The sequence below is a fragment of the Schistocerca nitens genome, chromosome 2 (genome assembly GCF_023898315.1).
Source record: "Schistocerca nitens isolate TAMUIC-IGC-003100 chromosome 2, iqSchNite1.1, whole genome shotgun sequence".
Taxonomy (NCBI): Eukaryota; Metazoa; Arthropoda; class Insecta; order Orthoptera; family Acrididae; genus Schistocerca; species Schistocerca nitens.
In genome coordinates this window covers 1,069,032,168-1,069,055,231 of record NC_064615.1, presented here as the reverse complement: position 1 = coordinate 1,069,055,231, position 23,064 = coordinate 1,069,032,168, and the positions used below count along the sequence as shown (strand labels likewise).

Sequence of the window (23,064 nt, the reverse complement as noted above, 5' to 3'; positions counted from 1 at the left end):
GTGCCTTTCGGCTTCCTCCCATTGTGACTTGGCTGTCTTGCCAAGTCACAACAGTTAGCATGTGGACGTAATTTGCTATTCCAGTCTCTTCTGTACCTAAGGTCCATCACCGTTCCCTTTGGATCCCTACGTAATTCGGTGCTCTCCGATACACACGATCGAACAGCGGAGGAGTGGTACTCAAGCGTCAACTTTAGGTTACAATATCTCCGGATGTAATTAACGTTTTACAATGCAACAAACGGCACTGATTACGTATTTGTTTATATGTTCAGATGTGCTAACAAAACTAACGGGGTTCCATTTAAAAAAACGTAGGTTTGTGTTAAAAAACATACTTCCGTGCATTTTTTTATGGTTTGTATTAACCAATTACACTAGCCCCTCTCCTCACGTTCGGTCTGTGGAATCGATTCGTCAGTATTTGATGTGGTTTACGAAATACATCCAGCGGTAATGTTAGGTGACTCACCCTGTATACTTGAGGTGTCTGGTGGTGAGGGAGTGGCGACGATATTCTATACCCGGTTTGCTGCCCTTCATTGTAAGCCATCCTGGGCTTACATTTCAGCAAGATAATGCCTGCCCGCACGGCGTGAGTTTCTACCGCTTGTCATCGTGCTTTCCAAACCTTATTTGGCCATCAAGGTCGCCAGATCACTCCCCAGTTGAGAACGTTGGGAGCAATGTGGGCAGAGCACTCCCACCAGCTCAGAATTTTGATGGTTTAACGTGCCAGTTGGACAGAATATGGAACTATATCCACAGGAGAATATCTAAAAACTTTGTCAATCAATGCTAAGCAGAGTATCCAAATAAGGGCCAGTTATGGATCAACGCGTTATTGACTCCTCTTGAATAAATCTTTCAATTTTTCTGAAGTTGTAATCATTTGTCTGTACATGTCCATTACATCTACTGATTTCTTCCCATTCGGAAAATTCTTTCGTTGCGCGTTTCCTTTTTATTCGTAGAATATAGAAGCTTTTAAATTGTAGTGATACAGAAGAATGTTGAAGATTGGATGGGTAAATCCACTAACTAATGAAGAAGTACTGATCGAAATGCGCAGAAAACAAATTTACGGAACATATTGGCGGAAAGAAGGGATCAGTTTGGAGATATCCCGAGGCATCAAAGAATTGGCAGTTTGGTACTGATGCGGCTTGAGAATAGTACAAAAAAGGAGACATAGGCTTCACTACCATATGTCAGTTGAAATGAATGCAGATTGCAGTAGTCACACAGAGATGAGCAGGCTCCCACGGGTTAGGCTAGCGTGAATAGTTGCAGAAAACAGCCTTTGTGCTAAATACAATAACAACAGCAAATGTAACATAAAAATATGTTGACCCTAGAGCGTGTTCAATATATGTTTACGTGTAAGTAATTTGTGCATTTTATCTGCATAAGCAGGAGACGTTCCATCTCAGTTAGTAGTCACGTTTTGGCACGTTATGCCAAATATGAGCTGCGAATCGTTACCCTGCCGACACTGACGTGAACCCAGCAAATCATCGGAAACTAGAACCAGCTGTTTAAAAATCTGAATTGCCGTCTTACAAATCATCCAATAATTAACGTTTTTACGGTTGTTGGTGAACAAGGTGCCAGCCATATCATAAGCCTTACCTCAGAAAGGAAGAAAGTCCAGTACACTGTATTCGACGTATGAAATAAATTCATCGATTACCTGCGAAATTTTTCCTTGGAATAAGACTAAATTACGTACGTTACCTCTTACAGCATTCAAAATCCATACCATAAACGATGATCCAGAAATGTAGTATCATTTTGACAGTTTAACTGAAAGTTTGGTTGTGTAGAAAAAAATGACGCTCACTGTTTAACAAAAGGCTGTTTATTCTTTAAAGCATTTCCGCTAATACAACAGTAACATAGCATTACTATTCTTACCCTAGCACATCTACACAAACGTTAGTAGATGGCAGCAGGACCTTGCTTTGTCTTAGAACGGAGTGCCAGTTGGTAATACAATTATATCGCGCACCTGCAACAGGAATTGAGAATGGTGTTAAGAGCTTGCAAATGATTAAGAATTACACCTTTCTTTTTATACAGAATAGATTGGCCTTCTGACATGAGGCGTCGTCTCACCGCCAGTCTCTCAAAATGCGAACGTAGCACAGAGGCTATTAGGAAACGTTGCATGACAGTCATAGAAATTTTTTTAATTCTTCTCTCTATCAGTGAAATCCACTAAAGAAGCCATTTTCCTCTCCATATGTTTTCTCATAATCCGGTGTATTCACAACTCCACGCTCTTAGCAGCCCTTCGTCCACAGAAAATTACTTACCTTACAGACGAATTACTGCATGAACAATGCATAGCCACAAGCAGAAATGTTGTTGCATACGGTATGGATGACAGAGTTTTCGAAGACTATTACAATCAAACAGAAAAGACAAAAATTTGTCTGGTACCGCCGAGTATTACAGTGGCTAAGTAATCGGCTACCAGGTCATTATGCTGAATAGATGGTTTCCAACATACCCCACGAGTTTTGGTAATAGTTTTCCGCCCGATGCGCCTCCATATTAACGAAGCTATTAGTCGAATTGCGACTAACGCCTAACAATGCTCTAACGAAGAGCGGTACGGCCGTTTTAAGGGCAGACGTAGGCAAGAGTGTGAAAAAATTCGATTTTTTTTGTTGCGTAATTTATTAGATTGATTCTTTAAGAATAACTTTGCACAGTTTCATAATCGAATTCTGGCTAGAAGTATGTTTCAAATAAGTTTGTTTGGGCGTCTGCGCCTGCCGAGCCCCATCTTCCTGTGATCGATAACTTCTCTACGCCAGAAATTTTTTGTGGGTTAAGTCTTCGTTTCCGCAATCGAAACTAACTGCAGATGAGTTTAGAAGGTTGTGAGAAGATTATCTTCGCTTGTTGTTTTGCTTACATCGTGGTTTTTAGAAGATGGAAAGCAGCTCGGAGGTGTTAACAGACTGACAAGGAAATTCACACTTTAGTATATTCACTCTTTATTATATTCACACTTTATTATATTACCTTTGTATACATTATGGGAGAGGCAGTGATCAATGTGTTACAAATATTTACTATTAAAAACAGTCTTGATCACGATTTATATTTATTAAGGTGACCGGTTTCGACCACTCTGTGGTCATCTTCAGACCTACAAGTAATATACAAAGCTTTAATTAGAGGGCTACATACATTAAAGAAAATACATAAAGTTATAAAGCTATAAAACGATGAATTACCATTGAGTAGGAACCCCTTTCATCTGGAGAATCACTATTGGAGAAACCAGTGCACGTCTTACTATATACGAGGGCAGTTCAATAAGTAATGCAACACATTTTTTTTTCTCGGCCAATTTTGGTTGACAAAACCGGAAATTTCTTGTGGAATATTTTCAAACATTCCCGCTTCGTCTCGTATAGTTTCATTGACTTCCGACAGGTGGCAGCGCTGTACAGAGCTGTTAAAATGGCGTCTGTAACGGATGTGCGTTGCAAACAACGGGCAGTGATCGAGTTTCTTTTGGCGGAAAACCAGGGCATCTCAGATATTCATAGGCGCTTGCAGAATGTCTACGGTGATCTGGCAGTGGACAAAAGCACGGTGAGTCGTTGGGCAAAGCGTGTGTCATCATCGCCGCAAGGTCAAGCAAGACTGTCTGATCTCCCGCGTGCGGGCCGGCCGTGCACAGCTGTGACTCCTGCAATGGCGGAGCGTGCGAACACACTCGTTCGAGATGATCGACGGATCACCATCAAACAACTCAGTGCTCAACTTGACATCTCTGTTGGTAGTGCTGTCACAATTGTTCACCAGTTGGGATATTCAAAGGTTTGTTTCCGCTGGGTCCCTCGTTGTCTAACCGAACACCATAAAGAGCAAAGGAGAACCATCTGTGCGGAATTGCTTGCTCGTCATGTGGCTGAGGGTGACAATTTCTTGTCAAAGATTGTTACAGGCGATGAAACATGGGTTCATCACTTCGAACCTGAAACAAAACGGCAATCAATGGAGTGGCGCCACACCCACTCCCCTACCAAGAAAAAGTTTAAAGCCATACCCTCAGCCGGTAAAGTCATGGTTACAGTCTTCTGGGACGCTGAAGGGGTTATTCTGTTCGATGTCCTTCCCCATGGTCAAACGATCAACTCTGAAGTGTATTGTGCTACTCTTCAGAAATTGAAGAAACGACTTCAGCGTGTTCGTAGGCACAAAAATCAGAACGAACTTCTCCTTCTTCATGACAACGCAAGACCTCACACAAGTCTTCGCACCCGAGAGGAGCTCACAAAACTTCAGTGGACTGTTCTTCCTCATGCACCCTACAGCCCCGATCTCGCACCGTCGGATTTCCATATGTTTGGCCCAATGAAGGACGCAATCCGTGGGACGCACTACGCGGATGATGAAGAAGTCATTGATGCAGTACGACGTTGGCTCCGACATCGACCAGTGGAATGGTACCGTGCAGGCATACAGGCCCTCATTTCAAGGTGGCGTAAGGCGGTAGCATTGAATGGAGATTACGTTGAAAAATAGTGTTGTGTAGCTAAAAGATTGGGGAATAACCTGGTGGATTTCAATGCTGAATAAAACAACCCCTGTTTCAGAAAAAAAAATGTGTTGCATTACTTATTGAACTGCCCTCGTATAATGGAGGTTGCGCCCACTTCTGACGGCATGATGTCATTACTAACCAATGAGTTATTAGTCGAATAACAATGTAAAATTTCTTAGTTAAAGAACATTGTCAAGAAATAAAAATAAACACACACTAAACTTAGCTTATTGAACAGCTATTGTCAATTAAGAAGCGTTAAAAATATTTAAATATGTAAGATAAATGAACTTCGGTTTGGCAGTTCATGGGTTGCCCTCTCAAGGCCTGTTAGTGAACCATTTGGAACCACTGGTTGCCATGGTGAAGTTGGACGCCGTTCCAAAGATGAGGCAGTAAGTTTCTTTCCACTAAAGTTGTAAATTTGATATGCGAACTAGTGGTTGTCATGGTGAGGACAAACGCCAGTGCAAAGATGTACCAGCAGGCTTCTTTCTAACGAAGTTGATGCAAAAGTGCAATGGCGAAGACTGTCATCGTCAGACGATGTACATTGTGCAGCAACATGTCTTTATTGAAACGATTTTCAGTGAGTAGGTTGCAATAATCTTTAGCTGACATGTATACTACATGCTGCACAAATACGATACGAAGTAGTTGTTCATATTTATGAAATATTGTCTATGAAGTTCGTATGTAGATTGCATTTTTTATTACATGTGACAATTTTTAAAAGGCATTGGTGTTCTTTAAGTTGTATGCCAGTCTTATAAACAAATAAAACTAATAAAGAAATGGAAGGAATATAGAATTATAATACTATGAGCCGTAAAAAATAAGGATGTGAATTAGCAATATGCAGTCTAAAAGCTTAAGCAAACATTCTAAAACAGATACTCAGTCATAAAATAATGTTTGGTGAAATAAAATTGAAAAGTAAAGATAAAATATTTCTTAAAGTCTTAATAATTTTAAAAAACATAGGACTGAAGAGTGAACATTCTAAAACAGCTCATCGAAAAGCTCAAAGAAATGTTTGTCTTTGAACTGAAGTTGTTCGTTTAAAACAGATAATGGATTACTTTTGTGAAGTGAAAAGATTTCAATTTCTTCTAAAGTATTTAACAGTAGTCCTTTTGGCACAGTATGTAATATCTTCAAATTGTTAGAAATGCAACCCTCAGAAGGATAGTATCCATCAAGATGATGACCAAATATTGATTTGGTACGTGCAGTACCAGTAGTATGTCCTTTAAAACGTGTTAGAAACTTACGGCCAGTTTGGCCCATATATTGTTTCTCAGTCATTACATATTATTTTGTAAACGCCTGACTTTTGGTAATATTTGATTCCCCAATTGTGTGTTTCAGTTTCATCTGTAGTGGGTTATTGGTTTTAAATGCTATTGTCACGCTTGTATTCTTAAATAATTTATTTATATTATCTGAAATAGGTCCCATGTATGTCATTTTTGTAAATCTCTTCTTGGAATTTATAACAGCATCATTTGTTTATAGTAATTTTTAATATAAGAGATCAACCTGATGGGAATTATAATTGTTAGCAACTGCTATCTGTTTTAATGTATCAATTTCCTTCTGGATTGCATCAGGTTGAAGAGGTAATTTCAGTATCCTATGTATCATAGATTTAAAAAAATGCAATTTTGTATCTTAATGGATGGCATGGTGTAGCATTTATTATTACATCGGTTGACGTGGGTTTTCTATAAATAGCGATATTATGTTTTCCATTCTTGTTTGCAATTGTGAGGTCCAGGAAATTAGTATTATTGTTACTTTCGTGTACTACTGTAAATACAAGTTTTGGATGTAAATTATTTAAGTTGTTAGCGAAAGCATCAATTTCTTCCTTAGAACCGTTATATAATAGCAATGTGTCATCAACATATCTTTTGTAGTACATAATTTTATTTGTTATTTCTGGATTATTTTTGAAAAATTGAATTTCAACATAATTGACCAAGATATCTGCTATAGTGCTATTATATAACGGATCTAAGGAAGAAATTGAACAAGATTTTAAGGGAGGTTCAAGGGAGATTTATTCACAATAAATTTCAGCTGCACCACATTTTCTTGCAACCGGTGACAATCGAGATCTAAATATTTAAAAATTGGCAAACTTCGCTTGTATTTACTGTGTTGTGTCGAAGAGTATCATGTTTTGGAGTAACTTTACAAACAAAGAGAAAGTCTTTAGAGAACAAAACCTTGTAGTAAGACTCTTGGTGTAAGTTCATGAACAGCATGACGAAACTTATTCAAAGAATTGGATATAGTCACTTCTGCTTCTTAGTATATTTATTCCTTACCGACTTTTGCTGTAAGTAACATGTTTATTTTTCCAACCAACAGCTCAACACACTGGAACAGTACCAGGAATAAAAACAAGTGACATAAAGACTTGACGCAACTTATTTTGATCCCAAAAGGGGTCCAGTATTCAGGAACACATAGTTTTAGATGTCGCCAGCAGCTATTAAGAGCGTTGGCAAGTGCGGGCAGGTGAATATTACACCAAGAGTGCCATCTAGTAGCCATAAATATAAGTAGGCAACTTAACATTTAAAATATCGACAACTGAATGTTAAAATGAACAGTATTTAGTACATGAACCCACAGGCAAAGTTTTGTATTACAACAGCAGACGTGGTAACTTTTTGCTCATGTAGAAGCATAGAAATACAGTGTGAAACTGATTAACAGTACAAGAAGAAGCAGTACTTACACCTCATGTATAAAATAAATATTTAGCGAAAAAGCTTTAGTCACAATTTTAAAGTAAAGTGCGTGGAAAGCGAGCCTCTACGGGCTGCTCGCATATGTCGAGCTACAGGTAGCATCAGCCCCAAAAACTTCGGTCTCAATGTCAAATTCACAAACCTAATCGCCCGATACGGCCGATATCTAATAGTATGAATAGCGCGTACCATGATTTGGTCAAATTTCTGCATGAAACTTGTAACACGTCCGTATTTATGTATCCCGCTCGATCGGGATCTGATAGCAGACCAATAAATTATTAATTAATGTGACCGTGTACCTAATGGGGCTGGCAATCGGAATGGACTGCTACGGAGTTGTTACATTCCATTTTGTCCTTCTCAAATGCTGTAATAATGAAATGTCTAGTAATAACAACACAGCTTCACTAATCAAGAATCTATATTCGTCTCAAGAAACACAATAAGGAGGAGACAGCCACTGCCTTCGTCTATACACTTTTAATGACTGCTAATCTCAGCACAGGCTTCTTCGTTGTTCATATTCGTCACACGCAAATTCAATCACTGCAATCCAACACTGCTAATCCAAAATAAATGCCGGCGCGGTAGACGCGAAATCAAAATAACGGCACAGAAATATCACTGATCACACTCGTAATTATACTTTTTCACTTTCCCCGTATTATTCTAACACAAAGGGGTTAAACCGCGGCGATGGCCACTCCCTTTGTCGGTAAACCTTGCATTACAACAACTGCTGGCTTCCGCACAGCTCGGCCCGCCACATGGGAACCAACCGACTCTACTCTCGCTCTCGCAACACGACACACTAATCGATAGTTGCCCTGTCGACCTGTGCCGAGTGCAAACTTATAGTAAGGGCCTACGGACCCCTTACTAACACTAAAAAAAAAATCATTGTTTTCCGAGAACAATTATTCCATCCCCAATAGTCACACCTTAGTCCATAAAATAAAAGATTTATAATGCAATTCAGACACCAAGTTATTTTCATTAGACACCAAAAATCTTAATCTAACGTCCCTGTTGCAAGAAACGCTTACAATCGTAGAAAAAAATTTACATCATTTCAAAAATGATCTTTCAGGTGAACAAATCACGGACTTCATGAATCTCATCACAGTTGTGGTCATAAACAACTATTTTGAATTTAATGAACTAATGTACCGGGAATCCGAGGGTCTCGCTATGGGAAATCTCTTAGCTGGTATTTTTGTCAATATTTTCATCCACTCTCTAGAAGAAAAGTTTTTCAACTGTTATACAGTTACAGCATTGGGCATTCTCTCCTATTTCAGATACGTTGATGATATTTTAGTCTTCTACAAGGGACCTGCTGATGGCACTGAACGAATTTTCAATCTCTTCAATGAACTTCATGAGAAAAAAACCTTTCACCATCGAACCCGAAATCGAGACCCGCCAATTAAACTTTCTTGACTTGGTGCTTACAATCTCATAAAACTACTTTCTTTTACTCTGCCATTCAACGAGCTACTTCTATTCCACTTTCGAAAGAAAAATTCAATGATGAAATCAATTTACTCAAAACGATAGCAGTTAATAACGAATACGAACACGGCGTAGTAGATGACATCCTTAAAAAGGAAACTGTTAAATGAGTTACTACGCTCGGCACCTCTATCATTGAATCTAACCCAAAAAAATATTTTTCTATTCCTTTCTTGGGGCCCATCTCCTATCAGATCCAACGCCTTCTTCGTAATAAATACAACTGCAACGCTGACTTTTCTACCAATAATAATTTGAAAAAAAAAAATTCATTCATAATTTAAAATCGACTCGTTCCCCTTTAGAATGTTCTGGCGTCTATAAGGTTTTCTGCGACACCTGCTCTTCTTACTACGTAGGACAAATAGGACGTGCCTTTACAGTCTGATACAAAGAACATCTTTTAAGAAAAAAATGGCACTAGCACCCAAAACTCGTCTTTTGCCGACTACCTTGTGATTACAGGTCACGCGCCTCATGCTAGTGACGATATCAACATTTTGCACACCGAGAAGAAAGGGCGTAGATTAGATATTCTTGAAGAATTAAAAATTTTTAAACATCTTTCTCGAAATGACAGCCTCATTCTCAATGAGCAGCTGCAGTTCTGTAATAAAAATATCTTCAACAATATAAAGCCGTTACTTGACGTTTAATTTCGGATCTCTTCCTGCTGTTACCGAAATGTTTTTTCCGTCTAAGTCAACTCATAATTTTTCATTTATTAAGTGGATTATTTGCTGTACTTAATGTTATATCGTTTTCTACAAGCTGTGTCATTCAGCAGTTTTTGTATTTTCTATAATGATGTTTTCATACTTTAAGGTGTACTTCTAAGCTCTGATGTAGAAAAAATGTAACTTTATCTGCCGCTGTCAAACTAAATTTTGCCTTTTACATCATGTACTGAATAATGTTCATCATAATATTCGTCTGTCTATACCCACAATTCCCGCCGTTAAAATATTTCATGTTATACCTACTACTTTGATTAGCCCTGTCTCCTAAGTCGTACCAAGTGATACTACATCCAGGTAGGGTGTGGTGGCTATCTTAGAGTTGCCGAGTGTTGATGTGTTTGGTTTTCTGGAACTTGCTGTTAGTCCAATTAATTGCATAGCGGAGGCCAAAGCATAGTGATAAAACTACGCAAGCTAGAGCCGCTACACACAACTCCCACATAAAACTTTGTAGCTGGTACATGATAATTATTAAGCAAAAAATGAAAAAAAGTAGAAGTGCTCGATCTGAGCTATTAGGTCACTTCACACTAGGTAGTCACCGTTCAAACATCTTATTACAGAGATTGCTAGGTAAACATGGATGAAGTCTCGAATTATTTTAAAGTAAAATTATTAGTCTACACGGAATGAACCCAAAACTCCACTCTATCGATTCTATAGCGCATGGTACACACCTGAATGCGAGGATGCTGGGACAACATATAAAGAACAGCTCCTGCTACGTCTTCTGATTCCAAAGAAGGTATATCGTTCAATTTGGAGAAAAAATCGTTTCCCTTTGGAGCAGCAGCCGCTACGTTTGTTATTCCCTCAGTTAGCACTAAACCTGGAGAAACCTCCTGTAAGAAAACATGTGTCGCAATAAAAAGTATGTGCAGTCACAGAAATGAAATTTTGAAAAACACGCACGCACGTACACACACACACACACACACACACACACACACACAAACACAGATATGCCTGTGCTCATACATGTTTATACACAGAAAGATTAACACTACTCATCAGTACATTGGCAGTTCAGACTAATCACAATTAACATTCTCTCTGTATACCATCAGCTATCAGTGAGTATAGTTACTACTGCGCGTGTAAAAAGGTAGTGTATGTGGGGAAGCAAATGAGGCTTCCTCATAGCTGCTATCTGTTTACACACAACTGACCACTCTGTCAACCGTCCATATCAAGATTCCAGTGATGACATCACAGCCCATTGTACATTCATTTTACAACCGCTAAAGAAAACTTGTGCAGTAAATATTACACGGTCAATGCAAGAAGCGCAAGAAAGCAAATTTCGACAAGTTTCTTCAAAATTGAGCATGTACTTAACGAGATATTAGCGACGGCGTTGCCTCAGTGGATACACCAGTTCCCGTCAGATCATCGAAGTGCTGTCCGGGCATGGCTGGCTGTTGGATGGGTGACCATCTGGGCCGTCATGCGCTGTTGCCACTTTTCGGGGTTCACTTAGCCTCGTGATGCCAATTGAGGAGCTACTCGACCAAACAGTAGCGGCTCCGGTCAAAGAAAACCATCATAACGACCGCGAGATCGGTATGTTGACCACACGCCTCTCCTATCCACATCCTCACCTGAGTATGACAGGGCGGTCGGATGGTCCCGATAGGCCACTTGTGGCCTGATGACGGAATGCTTTAACGAGATATTGGTGTTTTTATCGATATGTTCATGGCTGCTAGAAAACGGCGTTAGAAAGCAGTAATTCATCAGCAATGTGTATGTCATATACAGCAAGCATTTCTCATGCCAACTTAGAAATATCACAGTTCTTTAGTTAATGACTTCACTTAGTACAGCCTGTTCAGATTAACTGCCCTCCATTTTAAGCCCTCAGTAAATACAGGCTGTTAGAACATGATACTGATAAAATTTGAGGGGTTGTAGATGGTGTTGTGAGGAACAAATTGAGAATAGGAACCTGTGCCCGGAAACGTCCTCCAACGAACGTACAGAGTGTTGAGGCTATAGGCGTTGGCGCCTGCTGATGGTCACCCCTTCAGCAGCAAATGTGACTTTTCAGGCTGACGGACCATAGGCTGAACGTCTCGCAATGCTTGTCGTTCTGTAACTGCGACTGATTGCCACGATCGCCAATGGAGAAGATGGAGCTAACTGCTATGTACACAGGTCTTGTCTCCTATGAATACGGTGCTCTGTTGCCTTACTGGTTGGGGTGGCGTCCAGTTTTGTGGGTGGGAGGGGGCATGGAGTTTGTGCTGTTAAAAAGAATTTTTGGGGTACTTCTGATTTACTGCCCACCCAACTGGTCGCGCTAGTGCAGGTATGGAGCCTTAATCATGGGACACATGCGTCGGCAAAATTGGGATAGGCAGCGACACTCTGAGGTCTGCGGTGGCAAAACGACATGACTTGAAAGTAGCGTGAACCAGAAGCCATCTCTGGATCCTCTCAGCAGTGGCAGCAGATAATGTGTGTTATAAGGCAATGCAGGGCATGCCATTGGGTCCTGTTTACATGACGGGGCTATTGGCTGTGGGAGTTAGCCACCGAAAAGTAGACCCTGTACAGATTGCTGTAGGTTCACTGCAGGCAGTGGATATAGTGGCAGCCGTAAGGAGTGGAAGGTGTCACAGCAACTTGAGAGAGTACTGGGGAGGGGGGGGGGGGGGCTGTGGCCAGACGATAAGCCTTGAGTTCCACACCAGCCATAACAAGGCGTGTCTGCTGTGCTTGTCTTTGTCATTAGCATAGCTGGCCAAAGGGTTGGCCACAGTCGTCAGATGAGGGCAGTGCAGTGGAGTGGAGTGACAGTGAATTTACGCTAGCAAACGAGACGGACCCTGGAGAAAGAGGCAGTGCGGTGGAGTTAGAGAGACTGGTGAAAGAAGGAGGGCATTGGGACAGCAGCAGTTAACACGCGATGTGGCCCGCATCTCGTGGTCGTGCGGTAGCGTTCTCGCTTCCCACGCCCGGGTTCCCGGGTTCGATTCCCGGCGGGGTCAGGGATTTTCTCTGCCTCGTGATGGCTGGGTGTTGTGTGCTGTCCTTAGGTTAGTTAGGTTTAAGTAGTTCTAAGTTCTAGGGGACTTATGACCACAGCAGTTGAGTCCCATAGCGCTCAGAGCCATTTGAACCATTTGAACCACGCGATGTGGTCTGGTAGCCAACGGTGTTTCAGTATTTTAAGTTTGACTGTACGTTAGCTTATTCTGTCAGTGTACACTGTGCTATTCATATGTGTTGTCGCTCTGTGTGTTTTTAAGGTGAGGATTGTAGTTGGATGTTGTTGTAACTTTTGCTAATCCAACGTTGCTGTGCAATACTATTTCTGTAGCCTCTGCAAAGTCTCTTTCTGTTGGTTGGAGCTGTATTTCTTATGAATGATATCTATGCACGTATCTTAACTACTGCTGTATGTATTTAGTACCTCTTTTAAACTGTTATTATTTTATTACTTTAGGAACATTACTTTTCGTAAGTATTGTGTCATTTGAAGCTGTTGATTCGTAGACGGGGTGCAAATATCGACTTCCTTATTTATGCATGTACCCTGGCATCGTAAATTGTTATTGTAAAACAAAACATTTATTCAAAAACCCATAGTTACACAACATCCAGCCAAACACAACTCCCACGAAAATCCTGTGCTACACAATAAATTCATCACGTGATGTGAAAACCTCAGTCGCACAATCCGGTCTCATAGAACAACTTTGGAATGGTCATGCAGAGGCTAGCTTTGTAAGACGACTGGCATTCACGTTGCACGGAGCACACAGCAATGATAAATGGCACCAAAGTTCGTTCTATGTGTAGTTCATTTGCTGAGGGTTGCAAAAATCCGCAAGAGTGTTATTTTACTTGTAGTAAACTTATCTAGAATGTCTAGTGCATAAGGTGCTCTGCAGCTTGTGGAAAGTATAAATAAGTCATATTAATCATTAATTGTTTGACATAAGTTGTTTGTTGGTAGCAGTTTATTTAACAGAACTAGTTTCTTTAATGATAACACACGTCTTTCTTCTTCTAACAAAGCTAAAACAAATTAGAAGTGGTGTTATATATTCTATTATGTATAACAAAATAATTTTCGCATTTACAGCAGTTACCAATGATAATTCTGTATATATTAGTAAAAAAACCTTATGCTGATTACATATATTTACATACAAATTCCAAAATGCATTATTACATGGATACTACTAAATACTGTCATTGGCATACGCTAGAGTGCATTACCATACTGGAAATCGCTTTTCAAAGAACTGAAAAGTCACATGTGCATAAAACACTACTATGCAAACTATAAGTAACGCATTATAAGAAATATGTGTCTTTTGTGTAGTAGAGACAGCCTTGATGGTGGGCAACGCCTGAGACTAGTCCCGTTAAATAAACTACTGCCTGCAAGCAGCTTATGTAAAAAAATTTACGGTCAATATGGCGTATTTGAAACAAACTGCTCTATTTTTTATGTGGTGAACATAAACAGCATACTACACTGATCCTTCATTCAGAACTGTGTTTCCTTGTACAATTAACCATGTGTCATGTGTCTTATACTTTCGCAAAGTACGTTCTATACGACATTTTAGTTTTTTGATTGTAGTCTGAGTTTTCCTTGTTTTATGAGAACCAGCGTACTTTTAGGAGATAGATATATGCTACATTACTAAGGATGGCTGGAATATGAATATGTGAAAAACAAGTTGTGTCAGAAAAACGGAAAACGATAAAAGTACTCGTAACAACAGTGATTTGGAAATATAATTGACATGAAAACGACTGACATAGACCTGCTAGCCATGTACCACATGTAATGGATAACTTACCCCAACTCGTATCTTGCTACCCTTGCTCACGAGATCTTTTCTCAGCCCTTCGAGCAGGACTTTTACGGCGTGCTTGCTGGCAGCATACATCGCCTTACCATCTGTAAGCTGCAGTGTGTGTCCTGCAACACTGAAAATTAGGAAACAGATTGCAACATTAGATACTGGTTGCAACTTCGCAGGTGAATTGGAAGTCAGTATGTGCAGCATTACTTTGGATGATTAATCTCAACTAATAGTTTAACAGTGAAACACACATGTGGTATTTTTCTGCCTATTCTTATAGTGTTCTACTTCTTCATACATCTCCCGCATCTTTCTTGCTGTTCCTTTGATATACCTACTGTTCCTTTGATATTCCTCCTTTACTCAAACTGAAGATAGCACATCATTCAGTGGTGATGATTTGCGAAACTGTGTTTAGATTTTTCTAGGCATGTCAATAAACTCCACAGTCATAGTAATTCATACGACTGACAGGGAAAAATTCCATGAACGTAACTTCAATGTTTACCACACATTTCGAGAAACACTCTCGTACGCAACCTTGCACCATACTCTGAATGTTTATGTAGCGATCTAACATTAGCTTTGCTTATTGATGCGCCAAGTGTTTCAACAGGAGTAAATCCGACACGGTGTTAGTACGGGAGCAAAGTTTAATGTGATGTTATATTCGTGAAAGATGTTCTCGGTGTTCTTGCGGCATTAAATTAGGGTATAAAATCGAGCTTTCTGTTATTACCTGTATCACCTTTATCAGGAGTAACAGGCTACGGAGTGCCAAGAAGGCTGAGAGCATTTTCTCACACCATAGTTACTGTTACTGCTACGCTTACTTCCTCTCTCATTTGACATGTTGATCGGAGGACCTGTGAGTGTTACTCTACTGCTATGACTGGCGTTGCTCATATCGTCCCTAGTAAGGATCCACACAACAGCGATTATGAGATATCCACATATTCTACGTTAGTATTTGTAACTAGTAGTGACTCAGATTTTTTGCTGTACTACTGAAGAATTGGCTTTGTAAACGATACACGATAAAGTGCACCACAGAGTTTATCGTATGTTAATGTTAATGTTTTTCCACACTGGTAATTGTTTAAACACCTTAGGACCGATTACAGAAAAATGTGAGGTGGAGAAAGCGATTCAGGATCTTAAGGAAAGGAAAGCGATGGGTTGTAATTAAATTCCATCTGAGGCTCTGAAGACCTTAGGAAATGATGCTATAATTGTAATTACAAACCTGATCAACAAAATATATAACATTGGTATGGGGCCCGAAGACCTCCTTAAAACCACAATGTTTCCCTTACCAAAGAAATGCAACACCAGTCAACGTAAAAATTATAGGATAATTAGTTTTATATGCCATTTTACCAGGGTTGTGACCAGAATAGTGCTGAAACGAATAGAAAAGAAGCTAGGGGAGAATATAGGTGGAGATCGGTTCGAATTTGTACAGTCCAGTCACTTTAATGTGACTGCTGCCTATGTTCGATGTCAACATGCAATAACCACTCACATTTTGTAAATGGCAGCACCAATAGTGCGGGAGGGGGAGGGGTATATAAAGCATGTTCAGGGGATATGGGAAACAGCGCAGTCGTTCTCGTAATTTGGAAACGGAGCGATTTATCTAACGATCAAAAGGGCGTGGTCACTGGCTTTTGGGTGAAGAGTGGAAATATTTCCGAATCTGCTAAGTATGTAAACCGTTCGCGTATGGCCGTGATTAAAGTACACTCATCCTCATAAATTAAGGATGACGCTGATACATGGTGAAACAACGCTTTGGTGGGCGGTTTGCGGATTTAAATCATCTCGGGGTATGACCATGCTGTGCATTTGACCTGCGGTCGTCGTACTGTGGCGCTGGCAGCAGTCCACATACGCAGGGGTGTGTTGGTGAATGTCAGAGTACGGTGCAGCGAGTAAGTGTGCAGACGTTTTCAGACGTGCTAATGGTGACTGTGTTGAAAACGGCTCAAAAAACACATATTGATGACGTTATGAGGAGTAGAATACTAGGGCGACTGGAGGCTGCTCAAACACAGCAGGTCGTAGCACGGGCCCTCCGTATGCCGTGAAGTGTGATCTCAAGATTATGACAACGATTCCAACAGACAGGAAACATGTCCACGCGCTACAGTACGGGACGTCCACAGTGTACAACACCACAAGAAGACCGATATCTCACCATCAGTGCCCGCAGACGGCCACGGAGGACTGCAGGTAGCCTTGCTCGGGACCTTACCGCAGCCACTGGAACAGCTGTCTGCAGACACACAGTCTACAGACAACTGAGCAGACATGGTTTATTCGCCCGGAGACCAGCAAGGTGCATTCCACTGACCCCTGGTCACAGGAGAGGCCGTAAAGCCTGTCATTGGAACAGTGGTCCCAGGTTATGTTCATGGACATGTAAAGGTATGGTCCTAACAGTGATTATCGCTGAGTTTTCATCTGGCGTGCACCAGGAACCAGATACCAACCCCTTAATGTCCTCGAAAGTGACCTGTTTTGGATGTCGTGGTTTGATGGTGTGGGGTGGGATTATGATTGGTGCACGTACACCCCTGCATGTCTTTGACGGAGGAACTGTATCAGGTCAGGTGTATCGGAACGTCATTTGCACCAGTATGGCCGCCTTTTCAGGGGTGCAGTGGGTGCAACTTTCCTCCTGATGGATGATAACGCACTGCCTCACCGAGCTGCCATCGTGGAGGAGTGCCTTGAAACAGAAGATATCAGGGGAATGGAGTGGCCTGCCTGCTCTCCAGACCTAAAACCCATCCAGTACGTGTGGGATGCTCTCGGTCGACGTACCGCTGTACGTCTTCAAACCCTTAGGACACTTCAGGAGCTCCTACAGGCACTGGTGCAAGAATGGGAGACTATACACCAGCACCTGCTCGACCACCTGGTTCAGAGTATGCCAACCCGTTGTGTGGCCTATGTACGTGTGCATGGTGATCATATCCCATATTCATGTCGGGGTAACTGCGCAGGAAACATGGGCGTTTTGTAGCAGACGTGTTTCGGGACGGTTTTCTCAACTTATCACCAATACCGTGGTCTTACAGATCTGTGTCGTGCGTGTTCCCTATGTGCCTATGCTATTAGCGCCAGTTTTGACATAACAATTTACATTTGATGCCGTTACATAGGTTAGTGTTATTAGTTTTCTTAAGACCACTTACGTTAGTAAACCTCAACGTGTGCTCCTAGCCCTCAGTTCGTCGACGTCAGCAACTAGTTCAAAATGGTTCAAATGGCTCTGATTACTATGGGACTTAACTGCTGAGGTCATCAGTCTCCTAGAACTTAGAACTACTTAAACCTAACTAACCTAAGGACAACACACAGATCCATGCCCGAGGCAGGATTCGAACCTGCGACCGTAGCGGTCGCGCGGCTCCAGACCGTAACGCCTAGAACCGCTCGGCCACGTCAGCAACTAATGTGACGAAGAATCTGTCCTTGACATAGCCCCAGAAAAAAAGTCAAGGGCGCAATGTCTGAAGAGTGGGGTGGCCAAAGTGTTGGACCGTTCCCTCCAATCCACCGATCCTCTCCAGACATTACGCCCCTTGACTTATTTTTCTGGGGCTATGTCAAGGACAGAGTCTTCGTCACACTAGTTGCTGACGTCGACGAACTGAGGGTTAGGACACAAGCTGCTGTGGGTACTGTGACAGAACACATGTTACGAAACACCTGACGTGAACTGGAATACCGCCTCTACATTCTCCGATCTACCAAGGGAGCACACGTTGAGGTTTACTAACGTAAGTGGTCTTAAAAAAAAAACTAATAACACTAACCTATGTAACGGCATCAAATGTAAATTATTATGTCAAACGGTTATTCTGTAATAAATTTTTATAATCAGGGCAAGACTTTGTGCTCACCCTGTATCGTCGGAAGGGTCAGGCCGGAGGAGGGAGCTTTTGGTCTGGAGAATGTTTTCGTGGTATTCCCTGGGTAATCTTGTCATTCTGGAAGGCACAATGGATCAACACACATATGCATCTATCCTTGGAAACCATGTACACCCGTTCATGCAGTTTGTTTTTCTTCGGCACGATGGCATCTACCAGCAGGATAATTCAACGTGTCACACAGCTCGCAGTGTATGAACGTGGTTCGAAGATCTGCAGGATGAGTTTACCACGCTCCCCTGGCCACCAAATTCCCAGGGATTAAACCATGCGAGAATTTGTGGGCTCGAGAATATATGGGACCACCTTGATCGTGTTGTTCGAGCCATGGACCCTTAATTGAGAAATATAGGCAGCTGGACACGGCAATGCAGTCGGCATGGCGCCGCATCCCTGTCGGTACCTTCCAGAGCCTCACCGGTCTCTTCCTTCATCTACATCCACATATTACTCCACAACATAATGGTGTGTGTACCACTATCTGATCCCTCCAACCCTGTTCCACTCGCGAATAGTGCCTAGGAAGAATGATTGTCGGTAAGCCTCTGTATTGGCTCTAATTTCTCGAATTTTCTCCTCGTGGTCAATACGCAAGATGTATGTCAGGGGAAGTAATATGTTTGTTTGTACGGCCATCCTCCGCAGCAAGCATATAAATACTTCCAGAATGAGATTTTCACTCTGCAGCGGAGTGTGCGCTGATATGAAACTTCCTGGCAGATTAAAACTGTGTGCCGGACCGAGACTCGAACTCGGGACCTTTACCTTTCGCGGGCAAGTGCTCTACCACTGAGCTACCCAAGCACGACTCACGCCCCGTCCTCACAGCTTTACTTCCGCCAGTACCTCGTCTCCTACTTTCCAACCTTTACAGAAGCTCTCCTGCGAACCTTGCAGAACTAGCACTCCTGAAAGAAAGGATATTGCGGAGACATGGCTTAGCCACAGCCTGGGGGATGTTTGCAGAATGAGATTTTCACTCTGCAGCGGAGTGTGCGCTGATACGAAACTTCCTGGCAGATTAAAAGTGTGTCGGACCGAGACTCGAACTCGGCACCTTTGCCTTTCGCGGGCAAGTGCTCTTTTGTCACTCGATACAACTATTTCGTCCTACATTGTTTTTCAGTCATGCATGAACCCCTCCACAGAATCCTCCACAGAATATTGAAAAGTCAAATCTGCTGTCACCAAAGTTTCCAACGACTCGCTAACAGCAAGTACACCCGCACCCCCCCCCCCCCAAAAAAAAAAAAAATACAAACAAACAAACTCGTCGGCTCTATCCCCATCTCTCTCTCACTAATACACACACACACGGTATAAACATCATAAATAAAAGTTAGTCTCGAACATATACTTCGGTAGGTTGGCACCAAATAGGTAAACATACCGAAAATAGATGAAACACGTAATGGAGTCGCAATATTTACGTTGTGAAAAACAGTGTACGACGAAATATTTGTATCGAGTGCCAAAAGAACAACAGGCCACCACAAAAAAGAGTCAGAAACATGATGAACAGTGTGTGAATGGCGAGAACACAAAGATGAGATTATATGGCAATGATAAAAGTCGTAGTGCGACCTCCAGACCAGATGTGAGGAAACGCAGATCAGCGAATTGTAAGTAATTACTTTTTTTTACAAAAAGATCGCGAAGTGAACTGTTTGATAATCTGTAACTAACAAAACTGTATCGTTATAGATACCACTGATGATGCCTTGGAAAAGGAAAAGGCGAAACGCGTATGGGATAAATAAAGTAGCTAGCAGCAGCAAAAGACAGTTTTATTTACAAAACAAGTAATATGTAGTTTGACTCCTCCTGAAAAGTGATGTCCCGAAATTTCAGTAGTAAATCTCTCCGTGGTGCACAACGTCTCTCTTGTAACTTCTGCCAGTGGAGTTTGTTTAGCATCTCCGTAACGCTCTCTCGCCAGCAAAACGATCCCGTGACGAAACGCGCCGCTCTTTGTTGGATCTTCTCTATCTCCTCTATCAGCCCTATCAGATAGTGATCCCAGATAGATGAACAAGACTCAAGAATCGGGAGAACAAGCGCCTTGGAAGCCATTTCTTTCGTGGATGAGTTACAGTTTCTTAAGATTCTTCCGATGAAGCTGAGTCTTGTGTCTGCTTTTCCCACTAGTTTGTTTTATAAGGTCATTCCACTTAAGGTCGGTCTGGATAGTTATGCCTAGATATTTTACGGCAGACGCTGTCTCCAGCTGTTCGCCGTCAATAGTGTAACTGTACAGTAGTGGATTTATTTTCCTATGTATGCGCAATATGTTACATTTATTTACGTTCAGGTTCAACTGCCAGAGTTTGCACCATTCATCAATTCTCTGCAGGTCGTTCTGCAAATTCTTATTGTCTTCTGGCGTTGCTACTTTGGTATAAACAACTGCAACATCTGCGAATAGCCTTAAAGAGCATCCGACGCTTTCTACTAGATCATTTATGTATATTGTGAACAGCAACGGTCCTATCACACTTCCCTGTGGTACTCCGGTTATTACCTTTACATCTGTCGATTTAGTTCCGTTAAGAACGACGTGTTGAGTTCTATCTGCAAGGAAGTCTTGAATCCAATCGCAGGTCTGTTCCGATATTCTGTAAGCTCCTATTTTTTTCATTAAACGGCAATTGGGGACGGGGTGAAATGCCTAACTGAAATCAAGGAACACGGCATCAGCCTGAGCGCCGTTGTCCACTGCGCTGTGGATCTCATGAGTTTCGCATCATCTCTGTTTGCCGAATCCATGTCGATTTTTATAGAGAAGCTGTTCATTTCCAGGAACGTCATAATTCTTAATTAATGTGAGAGGAGAGTGTAGAAAATGAAGAGACACAAGAGTTGGCTGTCTGAGGAAGATGGCAGAAACGTTTTTGGAAGGGAACAGACAAACGTGTGTTTACTTCGCTGACTGAGAAAAAATACTTGATTGGACGACCGGTATGTGCTACTGAAGATTTTGAAACATTCAGGTACAGATTGGAAAGACAGAGGGTTGATAAAGCAACTCTATACAGGACAAAAAATGGTAGTTCGAGTAGAAGTAGACAAACTGAAGAGGTGGGACTGGAAGAGATGTGAGACAGGGTTGCTGTATTTCACCAGCACTTTTCAATATGTTTCCTGAAAAAATCAAAAGGATTTGCACTGAGACAAGAAAGAATAAAAACCGCCAAGTACATTGACAATATGACTGTGCTAGCAGAAACGGAGGAAGAGCTCCAGGTTATAACGGGGAGTATGGTAAGTGTTGGTAAAGAATGTGGAATGAAACTGAACATTGGCAAGACCGAGGTGATGAGAATCGGAAAGTAAGGCGACTCGATTAGTATGTCACTTCAGGAAATGTTATTAGAACAGTTTCAGTCATTCCAATATTTGGGAAGATTGATAACTTCCAGCAGAAGTTGTCCAGAGGAAATGAAACGCAGAATCTCCATCGAAAAGAGAGTTTTCTGGAGAGTGAAGGGTTTGCTGACAGCCGGAAAGAGGTTCGCCAAATATTTTATGTGAAGTGTGGCGTTTTATGGTTCTGAAATGTGGAAAGTTATATAGAAAGAACAAAAATTTGTAGAAGGTTTTGAAATGTTGTTATGGAGAAGAAATGAGAAAGTGAAATGGATCGACAGAATGAGAAAGGGGGAGGTGCTGAGCAGGGTACGAGAGGAGAGGTACTTCATGAAGATGATAAAGAAGAGAAAAATATGTTTGATTGGACACATATTACGTGGTAATTGTCTACTACAGAGAATTATGATCTGGTCTTGCGGTAGCGTTCTCGCTTCCGGCGCACGGGGTCCCGAGTTCGATTTCCGGCGGGGTCAGGGATTTTCTCTGCCTCGTGATGACTGGGTGTTGCGTGTTCACCATCATTACATCATCACTGACTAGCAAGTCGGCGAAGTGGCGTCAACTAAAAAGGCCGAACTTCCCCGCTTGGGGCCTCCCGGCCAACAATGCCATACGATCATTTCTTTTATGAAGGAAAAAGTAGAACGAAAAAGAGGGAGAGGGAGAAAATGGTTTGGAATGTCAACAGGTATGAAGAGGGGAAGAAGTTACAACCAAACGAAGGAGAACGTTCGGGACAGAGAAATATGGAGGATGTCGATTGAAACCTGTCTGAGGACAAAACGGTTCAAATGGCTCTGAGAACTATGGGACTTAACTTCTAGGGTCATCAGTCCCCTGTTTGAGAACAGAATTACTGAAAGAAGAAAGCTGATCAAAGTGAAACTACAAAGGTTTTTTGTTGTTTTCTTTTCTTGCTTCAACGTCGCGGAGATTGGTCGAGATGTGCACTCGGAAATTTACGACGCTACATTCAGCATTCACTTGGTCTACGGCCGTTCATAACAAGAAACGGTTTGAATCTGCACTACATCTCCTGCAATGATATTTGCACAATGAAACGAAATTAATAAACTGTATGAACGCTTGTGTATCAATGTTGAAACCAGTTTTCGTTCTCATCATGATCAGGTCAGCTGTTTTGTTACTACACCACTTGAAGTTCGCGAACACATTGCACGATACTGTATTCTGTGGTGGTGAGTAAACCAACTTGGAGTTATTGTAATAATAATAAATATTCACTGAGTTATCAATACTTCCTAAAGTGTCAACAGAAGAAATTTATCTTTTTTGAGGAACCCATAATTAACTTACTGCTTAAGCTGA

At 41.5% G+C, this 23,064-nt stretch overlaps 1 protein-coding gene across 1 annotated transcript in view; it reads right to left on the bottom strand.

Moving 5' to 3' along the window:
• Positions 1-1,969: 1,969 nt before the first annotated feature.
• The window catches only part of LOC126235547 (dehydrogenase/reductase SDR family member 11-like), a 95,342-nt gene continuing 74,247 nt past the window's right edge, over positions 1,970-23,064 (bottom strand). The window contains exons 4-6 of the mRNA XM_049944264.1: positions 14,417-14,546; positions 10,271-10,435; positions 1,970-2,011 (exon numbers count right to left, since the gene is read on the bottom strand). Coding sequence (XP_049800221.1) covers positions 1,970-2,011; positions 10,271-10,435; positions 14,417-14,546 — 337 coding nt within the window. The remainder of the gene's footprint in view (positions 2,012-10,270; positions 10,436-14,416; positions 14,547-23,064) is intronic.